This window comes from Ammospiza nelsoni, chromosome Z, assembly GCF_027579445.1.
Source record: "Ammospiza nelsoni isolate bAmmNel1 chromosome Z, bAmmNel1.pri, whole genome shotgun sequence".
Lineage (NCBI taxonomy): Eukaryota > Metazoa > Chordata > Aves > Passeriformes > Passerellidae > Ammospiza > Ammospiza nelsoni.
This window is the reverse complement of record NC_080669.1, coordinates 17,929,583-17,948,239: the sequence shown is the minus strand read 5'-3', so window position 1 is coordinate 17,948,239 and position 18,657 is coordinate 17,929,583. Positions and strand designations below refer to the sequence as shown.

Genomic DNA, 18,657 nt, shown 5'->3' with positions numbered 1-18,657 from the left:
GTAAGTGTTGCCTTTGAAAAAATGAGCTTATGGCCAGGAAAGTTACTGGCATTGTCTGTGTAACTGTAGCATGTCTTCAGTTTGAAAAATACCACAAAAGTTTGGAGTAATTTTTGGTATGTTTATTGGATGCTGATTACACTTTGCATGAGTAGATTTCTGCCATGGCTTGCAGAATAGGAAGTGACAGATGAAGACAGGAATATGTGTCTCTCCAAAATCCTTTCTGTGGTGACTAATTTGTGGCTTGCGTTGTATATGTCTGGTCTCACTAAGTGAAAAAGCCAGCAGTTGTCCTAGTCTACTTTAATTTTTTACTTTACTTTATTAATTTTTTATGGAATTATCTTTGACATTTACAGGGCTTTCCCCCTCCACCTCTTTGTTAGTTTGTTTTCTGTGCACACAAGAGTAGAAAAAGAAAAGAACATATATATGGAAGCTAGACTGACCTTGACAAACATTATAGCTGTGGACATAACTTCATTCTTTTAAATCAGCTGAGCAGATTTTACAGTTTGGTATATTCATGTACTGCAAATCTGCGACTACCTGGGAAAAAAGGCTGTCACATTTTTAAGTCATAATATGTAAGCTGTTTTCCTTAACAAAGAAGAAAAGTTCATATGATCACTTAACTGAGGGAATAAACATCTCCTGAATTCCAGTGAGCAATTCTGTGAGTACTCTTTTGTGGGGATTTCTTTTTTCCTTTTGTTGTGGGGGAAAAAAGTCAACACAGTTACAATGTTCTGTAGTAACCATATTTCCTTGCAAAAGAAAAGCAGTCTGTGCGTCAGCCTTCTTGCTGATTTCAGTATGTGTGAGTCTAGTTTGTGTTGTGAAGTGAATTTTTTTCCCGTTCTGGATCAAATTCCAGTATACCTATTGAGACCCCTGAAAATCTATTGTGAGTGGTCATGTCAGCAAGTGGGGCTGTACAAACTGGGACTGGTTTTGCAGCAGCCCAAGATCTTAGGTGTTGACTGCCTACCCAGTTCTCTTGTTATTCTCAACAGGGTTTTTTTCTTTACTTTTAGGAGTAAATATCAGTATGACTAGAGTCTGAGGAAGGGCTTCTGTGTTCCTACCAAAAGCTTGCTGGTGCAGAGGAACAGACAAGGAGAGCAGCAGGGGCATTTTGAGCTACCATGGATGTCCCCACCGATTTAGTGCCATCGTCCATGATGTCCCAACCTGAGGTGATTGAGGTGAGTACACCAAGATGAAACTAGCAGGTGAACTGATTTTTTATTTTTTATTTAACTCTTTTTTTGTTTCCTCATTGAATCCTATCTTTTTCTCCTCTCTTGAGTATTCAGGGGACTTTTCTGGAAATACTATATTAAAGACACTCATCACTTATTAAGACTGTTGTTATACTTTGAGACATGACATTGCTGTGTTATAGTGCTGTTTGTAGCTTTTATATCTGAGCTGATATCATGTGCCATGGGATATGGCTTTGGTCAGTTTGGGTCAGCTGGCCTGGTTGTGTCCCCTCCCAGGATCTTGCCCACTCCCAGCCCCCTTGATGGAGGGAGGAATGTTGGAGAGACAGCGCTGGTGCTGTGCCAGTGCTGCTCAGCAATAGCCAAAACAGCGGTGTGTTATCAGCACCTTTCCAGTTATCAGTGCAAAGTGCAGCACTGATGCATCCCTCCAGATCTCCAGTGCATCGGGATGAGTGGTCAGGACAGGACCCAATGGTATACTTGATCATTGAACACCAACACCATCCTGGCCTGGGTTGTCATTGCATTCTCCTTGCTCCTCACAAAATTAATTCTTCATCAGTTCATATCACTCCTGCTACTTTAGTTCCTGCAACATACAACTTACACCACAGAATGTTTTCTCCACCAGGATTAAATCTCCTTGAAGCACACACCCTGTCCATCCACGCTACCCACCAAGACATTACCCACCAGATACACCGAGGTCCTTGGGCAAAGACAATCCCACAAATGTGTTTGCTTTAGTGGGAGGAGAAACCCACACTGAGTTCCCCAGCCACTTCCCTGTGTATTGCAGGGACTGTATCTCCTCCCACAGCGTGAAGGGATTTTCTAGCAGATCCCCTAGTGTTTACCAGCCAAATGGCTTCTGCTAAATTTGCATCCCAGTGCTTCCATGCCCAATTCCCTAATGTTCTTAATGTGGTCTTCATTATACCTCTGAACTTTCCCAGAGGCTCCTGGGCTATAAGGAATGTGATAAATCCATTCAATGCTGTGTTTCTTTGCCCAAGACTTTCTGAGGTTGTTTTGGAAATGAGTCCCATTGTCTGATTCGATTCCCTCTGGTGTACCATGTCACTATAAAATCTGTCCCTCAAGGCCTGAGATGGCATTCCAAGGAGTGGCAATGGTTTACAGGGCATGCTTACAGCCAGGCAGTTGTTGCCTCTACCATGGTGAATATGCAGCTCTTGCTTTGGTGCGTTTATGGCAGTGGCACAATGTATTCATTTTGCCAGCCCTCACCATTTTGGGAACCCAGCCACCACCCTCTATTCCAAGGAGATTTCACTCATGTAGTTTGCTCGATTGCAGCATGTTTCATATTTGTGTGTATCTAAGGATTGTTGTTCAAGACAAATGCCTTCTCAAAAGGAGAATAAGAGCAGCTGTAGTGTAAGAATGAGCAGAAGGAAAGCTATCACTTGTAAGGGACTCGATGATCAGCATGGTCACCTTTCTGTTGTGTTGTATAAATGCACATATCCTGGGTCTTCGGAGAGTTTTCACTGAATAAATCTGCCTGGACTTAGATCACTAGGCCAAAGACTAGAAACAAATCGGTTCATTGATTAGTAATAGAGAGGACTCTCTCCACACTCAAGGTTTAGGAACTCTGCTTCAATGACGTTTGACTTGGGAGCCAAAAATAAATGACAACAAGAAGGAGAGGAAAGACTGATATCTCAGTGTAGGAGATTATGGTAGAAGATGTACCATTCCCTCATCCTTATGTTGCAAAAGTAGGCTCAAAATTGGTGTCTGTACAAGAAGATAATGTTTACATGAATTCCCAAAGATTTCAGTAAATCATTGTGGATATGACAGTATATAAAAGTCTTCAATCATATATAAACATCTTCAAGCATCTCCAGACAATCTGCTGGGAGCCATCTATATGTTTCTGAGAGTAAGGAAGACCTTTTTAACACACAAGGACATAGTGAGATACATATGTAAAGAGACAATTACTAGATCAAATATTGAAGTAAAGCACTTTTTATACTTGCTGCCTGGGCAGCTTTTGCCTTTCGTGTTTGGAATGAATTTTTGGATACAGTTTAGAAAACAACATTGACTAATTTTTTTTCCCCCCCAGAGGACATTATTTTGTGTTTTGAAATTGAGGAGGTGCCATGGTGTGCTGCAGAAGTAATTTAGAGACTAGTGTTTTAAGGAAGGATTTTTTTAAACTTGGAAATAACCTCACATGCCTTTTGCATGAGCTAGACAGCATCTTAGTTGCAAAAGAAGAGTTTTGTGACTTTACTTTTAATTTTATTTTCTTTTTTTTTTTTTAATCCTTGTCTTTAAACTTTCCTTTGACTTTGCCAGCATAGTTGGCTTCCTTCACATTTGGTCAATTTAGACTCAGAAGTAAATACTACCTATTTTTCATACCTATATATGTATAGGCATACATGCTTACACATTGCAGTAAAAAATACTCCACTACTTATGATCAGTCCTTTAACTCCACCAGGCAAACAAGTTTGTTTCCCCTGGGAGAGAATCTCAGAGACCTCAGCAAGACCTTTTTTTTAAGCCAGAGCTCCTTCCGATAGATTTTTGCTCAGACTTCAGTCTTAGAGCTACTCATTGTGGCACCACAGTAAGAGAAGTTCCTGTTAATTTAGTGGCAAATGGCATTTTCCCAAGATTTGTGTCCTCTGAGTCAGGTAACAAAAGGCTCACATTTTATAAAAGTTTTTGAAAGTCACTCCTGGGTACCAGATGTGAAATTGCTAATATTGTCTTAAATATTCTTACAGCTAGTGTGTCAACATAGGGCCTGCTTCTGGTGCTGCTCTACAACCCTTTATTGAAGCAATGTATTTGCCACAGTCATGTTTCTTCATACCCTCTCACCACACTAATTTATTCAAATCCCCCCTCTTCTTTTCCACCCCCAGAATCTTCTTACCAGACACAAGAAATGGTAAGAGCAGAGGCATCCTGGTCATGTGTAAAGGTGAAGGATAAGTAAAGTTTCAAGGTAGTTTACTTGTCCATAGCTGTGATCTGAAACAGAAAATAGTTAGGGGACAGCATTCACAAAATGTCAAAGAAGTCAATGAAACAAAAAATTTCCCATATATGCTTTGAGATTTTTGCCCCAGGATGTCATTGTAAGGCAAAATGATCTCAAATTAATCACAATAAATCACAGTCTAGTGACTTCTGATTAGATAAGCTGTTCTGTTCTTAAAGAGAAATAAAATGTAACAGAAATTTATGATTTTTAATTTGGAGATATTTTTATACGTGTTATGACTTCATACCTCAAATATGGATAAGTAAAATGATCTCATAGAAACCTGACTAGTCTGATAATGCTTTAAACAAAGTTAAATAATTCTGTAAGAATTATTTAGCATCCCAGAGGGCTTTGCTGTTTGCAAAAAAAGGAAACATCACAAGTGGTGACCCATACTGATTAAAGTATTCTCTGAAGTAATTAGTATTTTCTCTCTTTGTGAATGGCATGAGATGAATTCTGCAGTAAAAGCTTTGAAGAAGTAATGATTTGAGCTCCAGTTACTTAATGAACTAAGGACTTCCGACAGTGCCTCAGAAATGCTTAAAACAAGAAAACAACAAAAATTCATCATTCTCTCTTTGCTTTTGCCAGCAGTGGATCCTACCAGCCAAATACTAGAAGCCAATGAGTACTGCCTTAAATAACTGCCTTGCAGCTGTTCCAAAGAGAAATCCAGAGCAGTTTCCATTAGAATGGCCTTTCATGGCCAGAGCCCAAAACCACTTCTCCCACTCTGTGCCATTGAACACAACATCTCTATTTTCTCCTCATTTTGTTTGAACTGGGGTGAAAGGGATTTAAGCTATCATTGCCACAGAATGGTTATCCTTCTCATAATGTGCTTGAGAACTGTCTGCCGTGAGCTGGCACAGCTTTCCCCAACGAAGTGCAACAAAATTTGCATTTTGGATTTGGTGCCCAAGTTTCTGCAGTCAGCAAGTGTGTGGATTTTTTGTCCCCCTTGAGCTGAATAAACAAATTAGCCTTGTTACCAAAACAGACCTCTTGTGGTGGTAAATACAGCAGACAGCAGAACAAAAGGAAATGGTGGGGCTGGAAGAAACAATTTGTGATTAGCTGTATATCCATCCAGTTACAGACATCGTAAGAAAAACTAAAATACCAGTACACCTTTTTCAAAAATTATTTTACTAGATGAGATTACTGGAGGTTCAAAATGCATCTCCATTTTGTTTAAAGTAGACCAGTACTGCCTTAAAGGCAACTGCTCAGTAAAGTGTGTACAAGTTAGTTATAGAGACCCCATTGTTTCTAAAGTTTTGAGACAAAGATTTTTCTATATTCTGTTTATATATTTCACAAATATCTCAATATATCAAAGCAAAAGAAACTCATATTGTCTAACATATATTTCATTAAATAAATGTAATTGTTTTACTTTACTGTATTGTAAACACAGAACAGTCTTCTTATTTCCATCTGTAAATCTCTATTTCCAGTCCCAAAATGAAATTTGCTAGCATTTTGCTTGTAGGTTAAACTCTCCCAAGTGTTCACTTTGCTGGTTTGCTCGCTGAGGCATGATGGAAGGTGTGCCCTGGAGGTAGAAGCAGCCCCAGTGTAGCCCACAGTATTTTTTCAGCATAAAATTGCTATCTTTGAGCTGCTGTAGCCAATAATTAACTCCCAGCTTGGTTTACTAACTGGGTTTAAAGGATGCACATTGTAAATAATGAAATGATTTATGCATGAAAACTCATTTGGGATGTTGTAGGTGCAGACATTTTTCCCCTCCAGCTGCTTTCACTGTGGCTTTCGCAGTGCTCAGATAGGACTCTGTGCTGCACCTCTCTCCAGAAAATCCGTCCCAAGGTGGGGGTCTCTGATAAAGGTCTGTCCTGCACTGCACTCATCCTCACAGCAGCATTCAGGGACACACAGCTGTTTGCAACAGGGCAGCAGGGGGTGAGCTGGGCAAAAATGGAGCAGCCCAATCAGCACCATGGCAAAGACATTTTGTGAAGGCATAAGAGGTGGAATATTTCAGTCACTAAATGAGATGATAGAATATAATTGTCTTCCTGTGTCTCCCACAAAGCCACAAAGTGTTGAGCCTGTGCCCATGTTTGGCTCGTTTTTGTGACGCTCAGCTTGTCATGAAAGTTACCCCAAAGGAAAAGAAGTTTTAAGAGCTTTGCAGAAGCCCTTTCTGTACTTTGGAGCATTTGGACTTAAGTGCCCAATTTGGGCTCAATATGCCCTACGTGCACCCAATTATTTTTTTATGCTCTACCTTCAGCCAACTTTTTTTTTTTTTTTTTTTTGCAAGTATCTCCACATTACAGTGAGGATCTCCCTTTGAGCTGGGAAGACAGATAAGGGCTGGCAGAGAAAAAATAAATCCTTAGTAATCAACATATATAAGCCATTCTAGGAATGTAAGTGAGGGTGTGATGATGTAGAACTATGCCCTGATTCAAACAGTCTTCATTTTCTCCTCTACTGAAAAACTCTCTATGAACATTTATGTAGTACTTGGGAGGAACACAGCTCATTAAAATGAAAATTCTGGTTCTGCGGAAAAGGAGCAGTAATACAACAGTGTGTGAATTGCTGGCTAAGTTGTGGATGGATGAGGCCACTCTATCTTTTCTTTTTCAATTCTTCTTGTTAATTAATTCTAGCTTTTAATTTCTTAAATCTCCTTTTACTTGCAGAATTTTGGAAGGTCAACAACCTCACTGGTTTTTTAGCCAATCTGTATAATCATAGTTCATCAATGGGATCTCTGTCACTTGTGAATTATACCTTCCAAGAGTAAAACTGCCTGTTTTCTCACTGTTGCTGAGGGCTGGGTCTCTTTAATACACTGAGTGCCTAGAATGTTAAGCTGCATTTTGAGGTATAAACTGTAGGATACAGAAAAATTCTCAGTTCAGTTTCGAGTAGTTGTCAGCTTGACAGTTTGTCAGCTCTGAGAGTCTGCTACGAAAGCATCCTAAAAATTACTGAATGCACTAGCTGTTGCCACACAATCCTTAAGTAACTTTATGCTTTAGGATGTTTTTATAGCATCAAAGGGATCCCCTTTAGAGATTAAGAGAGAGGTTAATTTGCTCCTGTCTTGTCACCTTTGTGAATGCCAAAATGAATCTAGTGAAATGAAGTAACCTGCTGTGACAGACCCACCCCATCTTATTATACAGATTTATCTTTAAGTCTGTTGTATGGTTACTTTGGAAAATGTAGTTCTGAAGAGGAGGAGCCATTCTGTGTTGGTGATAGGGTTTCCTACTTCCATTGTGCAGATGAAAAATATGTCTGTGCATAAGGCTATAATGAATCAGGACCCTTGTCTTGTGACTTTATGTTGTTTTTTTTTTTTTACTTCTACTTTTATCTTTGAAGGAAACACATCTTTTCTGCCTTATTTTAAAGCTTTTCTTTCATGTTCTGCAGTTTGAAAAGTAGTCTATGTTTTTCATTAGGTAATGGACAACTGTTTCTGCAAATTGGATTTTTTTCCTCATCTGTTGCAACTTTACTTTCATAAACCCCATGTTTAGCAGTTGTGGGTTGATGAAGTATTTACATATTGATTCAGTTATGCCTATACTTACTTGCTTATCCTTATTTTAAAGATATTCCTAATTTATACCCTTCTTTGGGGATTTTGAAGTTGGTAGTTTGCTGAAGTTTTTCAGCTTGACCCCTTTCAGTATGTTGGTAACCTTAAGATATTTACATAAGCTGAAAGCAGGGGTACTGATTTCCATTCACTGCTGCTCAAAAAGCAAAGATATAAGAGAGTTATTATGGTTTTTTTAATCTTAGTTTACCACAAAATATTAGAAAATTTGTTTTTCATCTCCTCTGTGTTCTGGGTTCAGAATTCAGCAAACAACAATAAGGAGAGGAGCAGAGTGTGTTTGGAGAGTCTAGGGTTAAGATATTTTAAAGAGATTTCCTGGATATGGATTCTTTATTTGTGGCTTACAAGTTTGAAAAGTGCTGTAAAAGTCAGACGTTAGTATTCTAAGAATGTTCCACTCTGCTTCTCTCGACAAGAAATAGGTGCACCCATGGGTACTGGGGGTGGGGAGAGAGTAACCTGCCTTTTTTTGTTTTGTGGATCAAGGAACTCTCAAACTCTGAGATTGCAGAGGGGTTTGTAAACTGATCATCTTCCCCTCAGGCACCCCATGCTAATTAATGCTTTGTTTAGGCAGGATCAGTCAATGGTATTTGAAAACTTTTTGATGTTTGTTTTCCACCCCAAGCATGTCTCCATACACACTCCTTACCAGGTGAGCAGCCCTCACTGGGTGAGCTGGCAGGATGCAGAGATCCCCTCTCCCCTTCTGCTCCAGGCAGGCTGTGTGCTCTCCACTGCTGTCTCTGCCCCAGGAGGGGCAGGTAGTAATGGGCTGCTCTCCCAGGGACATCCAGTGGTCAGGACTGTGGATATTGTGGATCCAAATCCTCATCCTGTTATTCAGGGTGTGATGCAGAGGTGGCACAGCAGCAAGATGAATCAGGCACAACACATGGGAAAGCTTACATGGGCTCTTCTTCCCAGTGTTGCCACTGGCACCCCTATGGTGTGATCCCAAATAACCAGAGGAGAGGAGACAACCAGGCAAATAGTGCCTGAAAAGGCCAGTGCCAAGGTGAATTGAATGACTCATTGCTGAAGAAGAGTGACTTTTATTTATTAATTCCTGGTGCCAAATTTCCTGGTTTGTGAGCACTGTGCTGTGATTATAACTATGTCTCATGATATTAAAAAATTGAATTCCATGTACTTGTGATTTTCTTCTTCTTTGATTTGGGACAAATGTGTCTTGGGTCATCTTCATACAGCGAGAGGAGACTTTGCTTTTAGCCTGCTTTTACTCTATTTTTCTTTATCTGTCTTGTTGGTTTATAACTCAATGTTTACTTCTTCCACACAGATTCATCCTAGAGGTTTAGTTAACATGGGCAATTTGCAGCTCCGTTTGTTTTAAACTTCTGTTGAGATATACTGAATGGATGAGGTAAATCTCCGGGCACCACACATCTGGCTTACACAGGCAGTGAAACACACTGAGTGAAACTTCAGGAAATTAAAATATAAACTTCCCTGCCCCTTTTCCTGCAGGGGCAGGAGAGGGGATGGGGTCTGCCTGCTTGGATATGCCTTTGTGGTATGTTAACACTTTGAGTACTGAGGGATACAGTGCATTTCTCTCCTGCTTGAGCCTTTCCAGTCAGTATCCCAGTTAAATGTGATGCCTTGGGATTTTTATGTTTGTGACCTGAGAGGTCAAAACCTTCCTTTAAGATATACAGTGGCATCCAAGAAAGCTGATAATCTGGAAGTCCTCTGCTGGAATTTTTGCCAGCAAACTGTCTCATCTTCTTCTCTTCTTCCCCTTGGGGGGATGGGGGGTGTGGAGGGCACAAAAAGATTACTTTTACAGGAGATCCTAGGTTTTAGATTAGAATGCCTTAAAAACAAAGCTTCTCCAAAATCCCTTACATGAACACAGCATTTTGTTTTTCTGTCTTCCAAATGAGAGAAGCAGCAAGTGAGCCTCATGCTAACTTCTCTGAGATTGCTCAAGTGCTGTCATAGTTTTAAATTGAACAAGTCTGGCTCTGTAGCATTTTACATACCCTTATGTGTGTATGTTCATTCCACCTTGGCTTGGCATTTCATGATTAAGTCATATTTTTTGTCATACTTTGTTTCAGATTTCAAACTAAAAGGTAGGGGAGAACATTGCACAATCAGGGAATAATTCACATTTTAAGCCCATGTGCAAACAAAACTACAAGGAAAAAAAGAAGGAAAAAGAAAATAAAAAGCATAATACTGGCCACATTTTAAATTTCTGAATTAAAAATTCATGTTTTTCCAGGTGTGGCACGCCTCTTTCCATAGGAGCAACAGTGAAGCAGGAATCATTACATGTGGGCAGCAGACATCTGAAAGAAAAAAACAGAGTGACAAATACACAGGCAAAGAGAATTTATTCAAGATCACAAGTATCTACTAGATCCTGCATCCAGATATTCCTACAGAGACTAAAAATCCTGTGCATTACATAATTAATGCAGATGTTGGCAAGCTTTTATATGGGCCACTAATTCATTCATATGACTTCCTCTCTCCCTCAAGGGTTCTTATACTTGACCTGTTATTACTACAAGGTCTTTAACCAAAGAATTAAAGCCAGATGTCTTGTACCTAGGTCTCCTTTTGTTAAACGTCCCTTATAATAATTTTTTTTTATATGCAACAGATCCTACATGAGAACTTTCAAAATTTCTAAAGTAATTAAGGCTAAAAGGCTTCAAACCCAAGGGTTGATATATCCTAGAGGAGCAATAAAAGCATTATACTCACTGTGCTGAGAAATACTATTTACTCTAACTTTTTATTATCCTGGGACTGCAAATGTTTCTGGTCAATGTTTAGGCTAGAGGTAAAATCTTTCTTAAAAGACCTTTTTCTTTAACATAAATTTAAACGTCATGTAGTCCATTTGGGATATAGATGGAAAGTTTTGTATATTGCTTTTTTGGAATTGGCTTAATTGCATTGACAAATGTAGAAATGAAAAGAAACAGAAACAGTTTTGGGTAATTCTAAGGAGATCTTTATCAGATACTATTTTCACTTGAGTCAAGCTATGAATTCTGTTTCCCAATTCTGTATGTTTTTGTTTTCAACAAGAAGGTTAGGCTGGCTCTAGGACTTCCTGCAGAGTAACTGGAGCTGTCCAAAACCTATGGTTCACTTTGTATGTTTTAATGGGAAGAAATTGCCATCTTTTAGTGTTGTTGATCTGTTCCTTGATTTGGCTTCTTACCTGCATTATTAAAACTGGTTCTATTTTTGTAAAAATTCAAGTTTAGTCGATAGAGTTCCAGAGCAATAAAAGCAGAGAGGCAAAGGCAGATCTTATCTAGAAAAAGACTTTTATGACATGTGTTTCTTGGTTTGATTTTTTTTAAATTATTATTTTTACATATTTGTTGTTTACCCATGCTAAACAAGAAATCAGATTTTATTCAGAGGGGTTTCTTTTCCTAAGGTTTGCCTTTTGGGAATTGCACCTTGAGTAATTAAATGGAACTGAAAAAGGAAACTCCTTAGACATTTTCTTATAAGCCAACAGTTTTACCCAAAACTTCCACATTCTAGTGGAATATGGGCTGGTTTGTTGCCCCCCTAGCTGTTCTCAGCAGAGTACTCTGCAAAAAAAAATTAATCATGTGTTCTCTGACATAGCCATGACAATAGTTATTGCAGGAAATAAAGGTGGATGCTTTTAACACTAGTTAAGCCAAATATTTCTTTTCTTATTTCTTGGCTTACTCCTATTTCAAATTGGAATAAGTCACTTCTGGTGAGTTATATTTAAAAGCATTGTGTATTTCAAACCATTTCTAGAAACGTGGCTGATGCTTATAGAAATGCTATGTCATGCTTCCTTTATTGTTCATAAAAAGCACTTTTTACGGACATACATTATCCCTTGTAATTCACGGTCTCAGAACATACTGACAATCATTATCTAGGGTGTTCTTCCCACATTTTAAGATGGGACAAGAAGGAATACCCATGATGGAAAATGGAATGAGTTAAAACCTGCTTGGGAACGTAATGCACATTTCCTCCTCTTTGAAGAAGTAGTCTTCCACTACAATCAAACAACAGTTCTGTACACTGATAACATAAATCAGGTGTCTAGCAGAGTTAATTTTTCTTAATTATGAATTTCATGCCTTTAACTGAATCTCTCAGCAGAACTGCTTGGCCAGAAGCTCTTTTTCTAAGCAGTTTATAACTACATCAGAAATCATGCTGGCTCCCAGAGCAGATGGAACCATTTCTGGTTGTTTCTAATCTGGTTGCTGTTACTAGATTCCTCAGAGCAATTGTTTGTGAGTTGTGGAATACCATTTGGTCTGAAACAATTAATTTGTTCTGAAGCATGTTCCTTTCCTGTCCCCCTCCCCTCTCTTTGTGTACGTCTTAGCCATGAAGGCAATCATATGTTTTCAGTTCTGATGTCATTCTGGATTTTTTTTCTCTCTCTTTTTTTTCTCTCTTTTTTCAGTCCACAGCCATGAGTGAACCACAGTGCTACTACAATGAAACCATTGCCTTCTTTTATAACCGAAGTGGAAAATATCTAGCCACTGAATGGAACACTGTCAGCAAGCTTGTAATGGGACTGGGGATTACCGTCTGCATCTTCATAATGCTGGCCAACCTCTTGGTTATGGTGGCTATTTATGTCAATCGCCGATTCCACTTTCCTATTTATTATTTAATGGCCAACTTAGCTGCTGCGGACTTTTTTGCAGGGCTGGCCTACTTTTACTTAATGTTCAACACAGGACCCAACACTAGAAGACTGACTGTAAGCACCTGGCTTCTCCGTCAGGGTCTCATTGATACCAGTCTGACAGCCTCTGTGGCCAACTTGTTGGCCATTGCCATTGAGCGGCACATTACGGTTTTCCGAATGCAGCTGCACACTCGGATGAGCAACCGCCGGGTGGTCGTTGTCATTGTTGTTATCTGGACTATGGCCATCGTCATGGGGGCCATCCCGAGTGTCGGATGGAACTGCATTTGTGATATCACCCACTGCTCCAACATGGCACCGCTCTATAGTGACTCCTACCTGGTCTTCTGGGCTATTTTCAACCTGGTCACTTTTGTGGTCATGGTGGTCCTATATGCTCACATCTTTGGGTACGTTCGCCAAAGGACTATGAGAATGTCCAGGCACAGTTCTGGCCCCCGCAGGAATCGGGACACCATGATGAGCCTCCTGAAGACTGTGGTCATTGTGCTTGGTAAGTGCCTACTTTGCCCACCCTGTTGTCCCTGCTCTCTTTCTTATCAGGTGATTTCAGTAATCCATGCCTAGCTCCTGGGGGTCAGCAGAATTTGGAAGACACTGGAAGAGGTGCAGACAATAAGAGCACCCAGAGTTCACTACTGTGACCACTGGGACTATCAAGCTTATTTATGGAAGTTGATGTGACGTGGTCACTCAGCCCTGTAACATGAAACCAATGAAAATGTAATGTGGTGGTTTTTTGCAGCAACACGTGTTTACAATCTTTTGTAGCAACCTATTACATAATGTTTGTCCTTTTGCCTTTGAAGATGCCAAATGGCTTCCAACTTAAAATAGTACAGGGAAGGCTTGGTATTCCACTGAAGTATCTGTCGTCTCCTTTTTGCCACCAAAAAAGGTGTTGTGTGCATTCATGTGAAATTCCAGTATATGGAGAACACCTCAGAAGCCTCAGGCTATTCACAAAAAGATTGTGTGTTAAGCAGGACTGCATGTACCCAGTCCTATAGTGTTTGGTGCATTTGGTAATACAGGAAGGTAGCATGTGAGATACTGGTGTTCAGCACACTGCTCAGGAGGTGCGTAGGCTTCAGTGTTCGGCATGAGGGAAATACCATAACACATTTTGGATTCAGGAGGTTATTGTAATTTTGCGTATAGTTTTACTAGGGTTTTGTCTGGGGCTCCCAGTTTCCTTATGCAGAAGCACAACCTAAAGGCTGAGTACCATTTCCTGCTGATCTTCTTTGCTGTTTGTTCTCTTCTTTGTTTCTGCAGATGATAGTGATGGTGCAGTTGTCTCCTTGTCCCAATATGTCTTCTCACCTATTAGGTCTCCCAGTGCAGTACATGTGTCTCCCGGAATCCCAGTAGCCTGTTGCATCAGATGGTTGCCCTAACAGTTCATAAATGCAATTGTTATGCAGTCTACAAAGCCCAAAACTTAGCCTCATTTCTCTCCTTGACATTATGGTTCCCGTAGGTCTATGCTGTGAATTGGTCTTTCTATCACAAGTAGCAGAATGGTGGCAGAGATTGGGTGTGAGTCACTGTGTCAACTCACTTTTTAGGTTAAGAATTTACATGTTGTACTTTGACCTAGTAATTTGCTTTCCAACCAGAACATGAATTGTGCAGTTAACTAACCTGCTAAACCATTGATAAGATGTATTCCGTCATGTCCTGCTCTTCTCTTCAAGGAAGGAACTTATATATGAGTTTTCCAAGGGAGACTGTAGTGGTTGGTGAAACCTCTCCTGACTTCATGGTGGTTCAAAAATCTGTCCTTTCCCATCTCCACGATTCTCCTGGCAGAATAAAAGATGAGGTTAAGAATACCAAGAAAATTTGGGTTTTGCAGTCCTCTTTTAGCGAACAGCTCTTTGTTTTCCTTCCTAAAGACATTATTGTTCATACAGTATTTCCTATGAGGTGAAAGAATGGCCCGGCCTAAAAAATAAAATAATGCAAAAGACCCCAAAAACACCTACTAAAAACAGTGGATGGAAAATAGTAGGCACTTCTATCAATGCAATGTGGAGTTGTAGCAATAAATATTCACTGAATAAATAGCAAATATCAGCTAATCCCAAGCATGTATGGTACTAGACTTATTGTTTTATTAAATAACTTATTATTTTATTAAATAACTTACTATTTTATTAAATCTGTTCAAAGGAAACAAAAGTGCTCATAGACTATCATTTTTGCAGCTCCCACCTTGGTATCTTTTGCAAAAGGTTTGGGGTTTGGTTTTTTCCCTAAGCAATGTGGTTTCTAGAGGAAAGCTAGAGGAGGTCAGTCATAGTCCTGTAGTGTAAAGAAGCAGCAGTGCTTTCACCTCCTTACCACCTGGGAGACACAGTTGCAAGATAAAGATGGGTGGGAAACAGCTGTGGGTTTGCTGTGTAAATTCTTTTAATTTAAGAAGTAAATAAATAAAGAATAGACTGAAGTCAAGAGTTAGGCTTTGGGGTAACCACAGGGACTTTGAGGGAGTTAAATATTTGTGCATCAGGATGTTACCAGACTGCTATGTACACCATGAGAAATTTTCATTAGTTGCCATCAGCTGGGAGTATCATCCCATATTGCTGAATTTGCACTTCAGGGGAGGATTGTTTTGTGGTTCTAAAGAAGAAAAGCTAAGCATCACTTCAAAGGACTTCTGGGCAACAGATATCGCAGATATCAGCAGGTATCTCTTGAGCAAACAGTGTGGTCAACATGTTGATCAGGCAGGTGTGGTGATGCTCTATCACTGTTTGCAGTCTACTTGTAAGTCTGGCTTAAAGTTTTCTTAGGCAGCAGATTTAATTTCAAGGGTCATACTTTCTGAGTGCCTTCTTGAAAAGGTAGTGCTTCACGTTTATCTACTGGAGCTTTAGGAAGGACAGAAAAGGTGAGTGTGCTAGTCTGCATGGAGCAATTTGCTGAACATTTATCTCATGTTATCTGGCTTTTTCTACATCGGTGAACCTCAAAAACATGCAGGAAAAGAATCCCTGCCTTTTTTAATGGTGCAGATCAGAGTAATAATACATTGCTCAACAATACATTGAGCAATGAGGTTTGAGGCAGAAACTAACCTTTTGCAGGAAGTGAAGCTGAGAAGGAGAGTAGTTTATTCTGAAGATGCTTCTCCCTCCTCTCCTTCCCCACAGCTGAGTGGGGAAGGGAGCTGGTTTGTGTCAGCCTGCTTTACACAGGAGAAGACAATTAATTTTGGAGGAGAGGGAGGGTGCCCTGGGATTGAAAGGAAAACAGAACTGCGGCTCTGGGTAAACCTGTGAGCACTGGCAGAGGGAGGCAAACCATTCCTCATTTTAGAATCTTTGTTAAAATTACAGCTGCTCGGCTGTAAGTAACCCCATTGTGAAATGGGCAGCAGTGAACTGTTCATTTGACTTTTAAACTTCCATAAACGGGTGTCCTGGAGTTGTCCTGCTGGCTGTACTCCCAGGCACAGCCATGCTGCTGCTGCTGCAAGCAGAAGAGCATCTTTTCCCCTGTCTGCATTCTCACTGTGTTTGGAGGCAGGAGGGGGAGGGAATAACACAAGAGCTTCTTGTTTGTTAGCTGCCTAACACGGCCTGGCCTCCTCATGCCTTGCTGCCTTGCTCCAAGAGGAGAAGAGCTGCCCCAAAGGGGTGCAGTCCTCCAGGCAGCGATGCTGTCAGCATGTGCAGGGAGGGTGCCAGCTGCCTCTGACAAGAGGGTGATTGTGTGGGGAGGGCTATGGCCGCCTGACGCACCGACTGGAGCGGTCGGGATCTGGCACACTGCGTCATCCCACAGAGCGGGTAGGATGCTGAGTCCTAGGAACAAGTCAAAAGCAGAGAACAGATTTGTTGTTTTTTTTTTTTTTTTTTCATGCCCTCTTGTTTTTTTCCTTGAGTGAAATAGTTTAAACAGAAGGAAGTGATTTCATAGCTGAGCCCTTTTTTCTTTTAACAAGGCTGCTTTTGAAATCTTTCAAAAGTAACAAGTAACATAAAGCTCTTTCTCTAAACCATGCCTTTTCTTTGCATTGGAACTAAGGAAGAACTGATCTGTGTACTGCACACAGCCATAAAATCATGTCTGGTTTGGCTTGCAGCTCAGTGACACTTTGCCTTTCACCACCACCATGTGTTCCCTTTAAATGAGCAATCAGGGAACAGGCAGAAACTGAGCAGATACATCAGCTGAAACTTGGCATCCTCTCTTCTGTTCTCCACTTTTTCTCATGTTACATTTAAAGACAAAGCTAAGCTGTTTTTCTGCTGGGGATCATAGTTAGACTCTGAAAGCATTTGTCTGGGCCAGTTTGGCCCCAAATGGATGACAATATCTAACTATTGTTTTAAGAAATAGTGAAAGCACCAAATTAAGGATTTCAGAGCCCAGGCCTAGATAAACTAGCTCTGGTCTGGATTTCCCTGGCTTGGAATCACTCATGAAAGGCTAGGGTCTTTCAGAAATTTTCAGGTGCATACCTGCATTTCTAGAGAAGTACTGGCTTAGAATGTTGCTGTTGAAAAGTTAGTCTTTATTTCTCCTGCCTAAATGCTGATTAAATATCCATCCTAATTTGTCACCTCTCATTTTTACAGTGTGGATAACTCTGCCATATACCTCCACATGCATCTTTGGGCATTCATTTCTATTTAGAATTTAGACTGTGAGATTGTGATACTGAGGGTTTATAACTGAATTTCAAATAAGCATGATACCAACAATCCTTATTTGTATTTTACTAATCCTGAGGATTAACTTTCTGTGTTGGGTGAGCTCTCAATGTTGTTTGGCCAAAATTGGGCATGCCTGTTGAGCCAAGAACCACAGCTAGCCCCCAGGATGTAGGGAGACCAAACAATGAAATCAGAATTGTTTACCCTTTATGTTCCTGGGAAGTAAAAGACACTTAAGACTTTCCTGTCTGTAGAATCATCTCCTTTGTTTGCAGAAATGTGGTTTACTCTGTAATTGGGACATTAATGTGGGCACAGATAAAAAAGCTGAAGTTTTTTTTTTGTATAAACTCTGAGTTTGTATAAATTTTGATTTAAAGGAGTCTCGCAGTGTTTGAAGACAGTCTTTTACTTACTATAATGAAGAACTAAATGTAAGAAAAACATCTGGAAGTTCAGTATAAACATCTGGAAGAGTAGAACTGCTCAGCAACAGCTTTTTTCCTGCCCTCTCTACAGCAGTTATGAATTGCATGAGACTTATTTTTTAACTTTTCTAGCTTTTTTTTCACATCTAGGTGCCAAATGGGAGTGGAAAACAGCAAAAAAAAAAAAAAACTGATAATGCACATGAGCGTTCACATATGCTGTAGCTACACCATTGAAGAAAATAAAGTACATTATTGATAACTTTAACTTTTCTGAAAGGTTGTTTTGACATTCAGTCTGCATCTTCACTTCCTTTTCCTTCTCATGCACTAAAAGCACTTGATTATCAGTAAAATATAAAAAGACTATTAAATAATGCTACAACCTGACTGACAGCACATGGTGTCTTGACAGAGGCATGTCTTTATTTCCATACCCCTCATGCAGCCTCAGGCAAGTAATTAACTGGAATGGTTTATCTTTGTTGGCCTTAAGGCTTGAACAATATGAAATACATTTCATCAGTTACCAAGGCTGTGGTCCTGGACTGAGATGAAGATGATCATGTCTAGGCAGAGCTTGGCTATGGCATCTCTCAAGCTTTGACAGACCTTCCTGCCTGTGGAACACTATTCCTGTGCGCCGCAGGAAGCATCACCCCTCTTACACAGTGCAGCTTATAAGATGATCTTTTGGAGAAGCCAGGGTTTAACTCTGAGCCCAGAGACTGTAAGAAGACAACTTCACCTATTTACCTCCTCCTTGAGGAGTCCTGCTGCTGTTGGGAGAGATGAGCTTTGCAGCAGCATTTTTCCTGAGATGACTGAAACTGAGGATGCTGTCTCAGCTGGGAGATGTCCTTCCACAAGGTAGCAGTGGCCTCGTGGGGAGAAGAGCAGCATCCAGTCAAATGTTTTTCCTTGTAATTAGTACATTTTTTATAG

The 18,657-nt window shown here is 40.1% G+C and overlaps 1 protein-coding gene across 4 annotated transcripts in view; it reads left to right on the top strand.

Moving 5' to 3' along the window:
• Positions 1-18,657, top strand: part of LPAR1 (lysophosphatidic acid receptor 1) — a 67,245-nt gene that overhangs the window by 23,255 nt on the left and 25,333 nt on the right. For all 4 annotated transcript variants that reach the window (XM_059492607.1, XM_059492608.1, XM_059492609.1 and 1 more), the window contains exons 2-3: positions 1,041-1,211; positions 12,357-13,104. In XM_059492607.1, coding sequence (XP_059348590.1) covers positions 1,152-1,211; positions 12,357-13,104 — 808 coding nt within the window. In that variant the 5' untranslated portion in view covers positions 1,041-1,151. The remainder of the gene's footprint in view (positions 1-1,040; positions 1,212-12,356; positions 13,105-18,657) is intronic.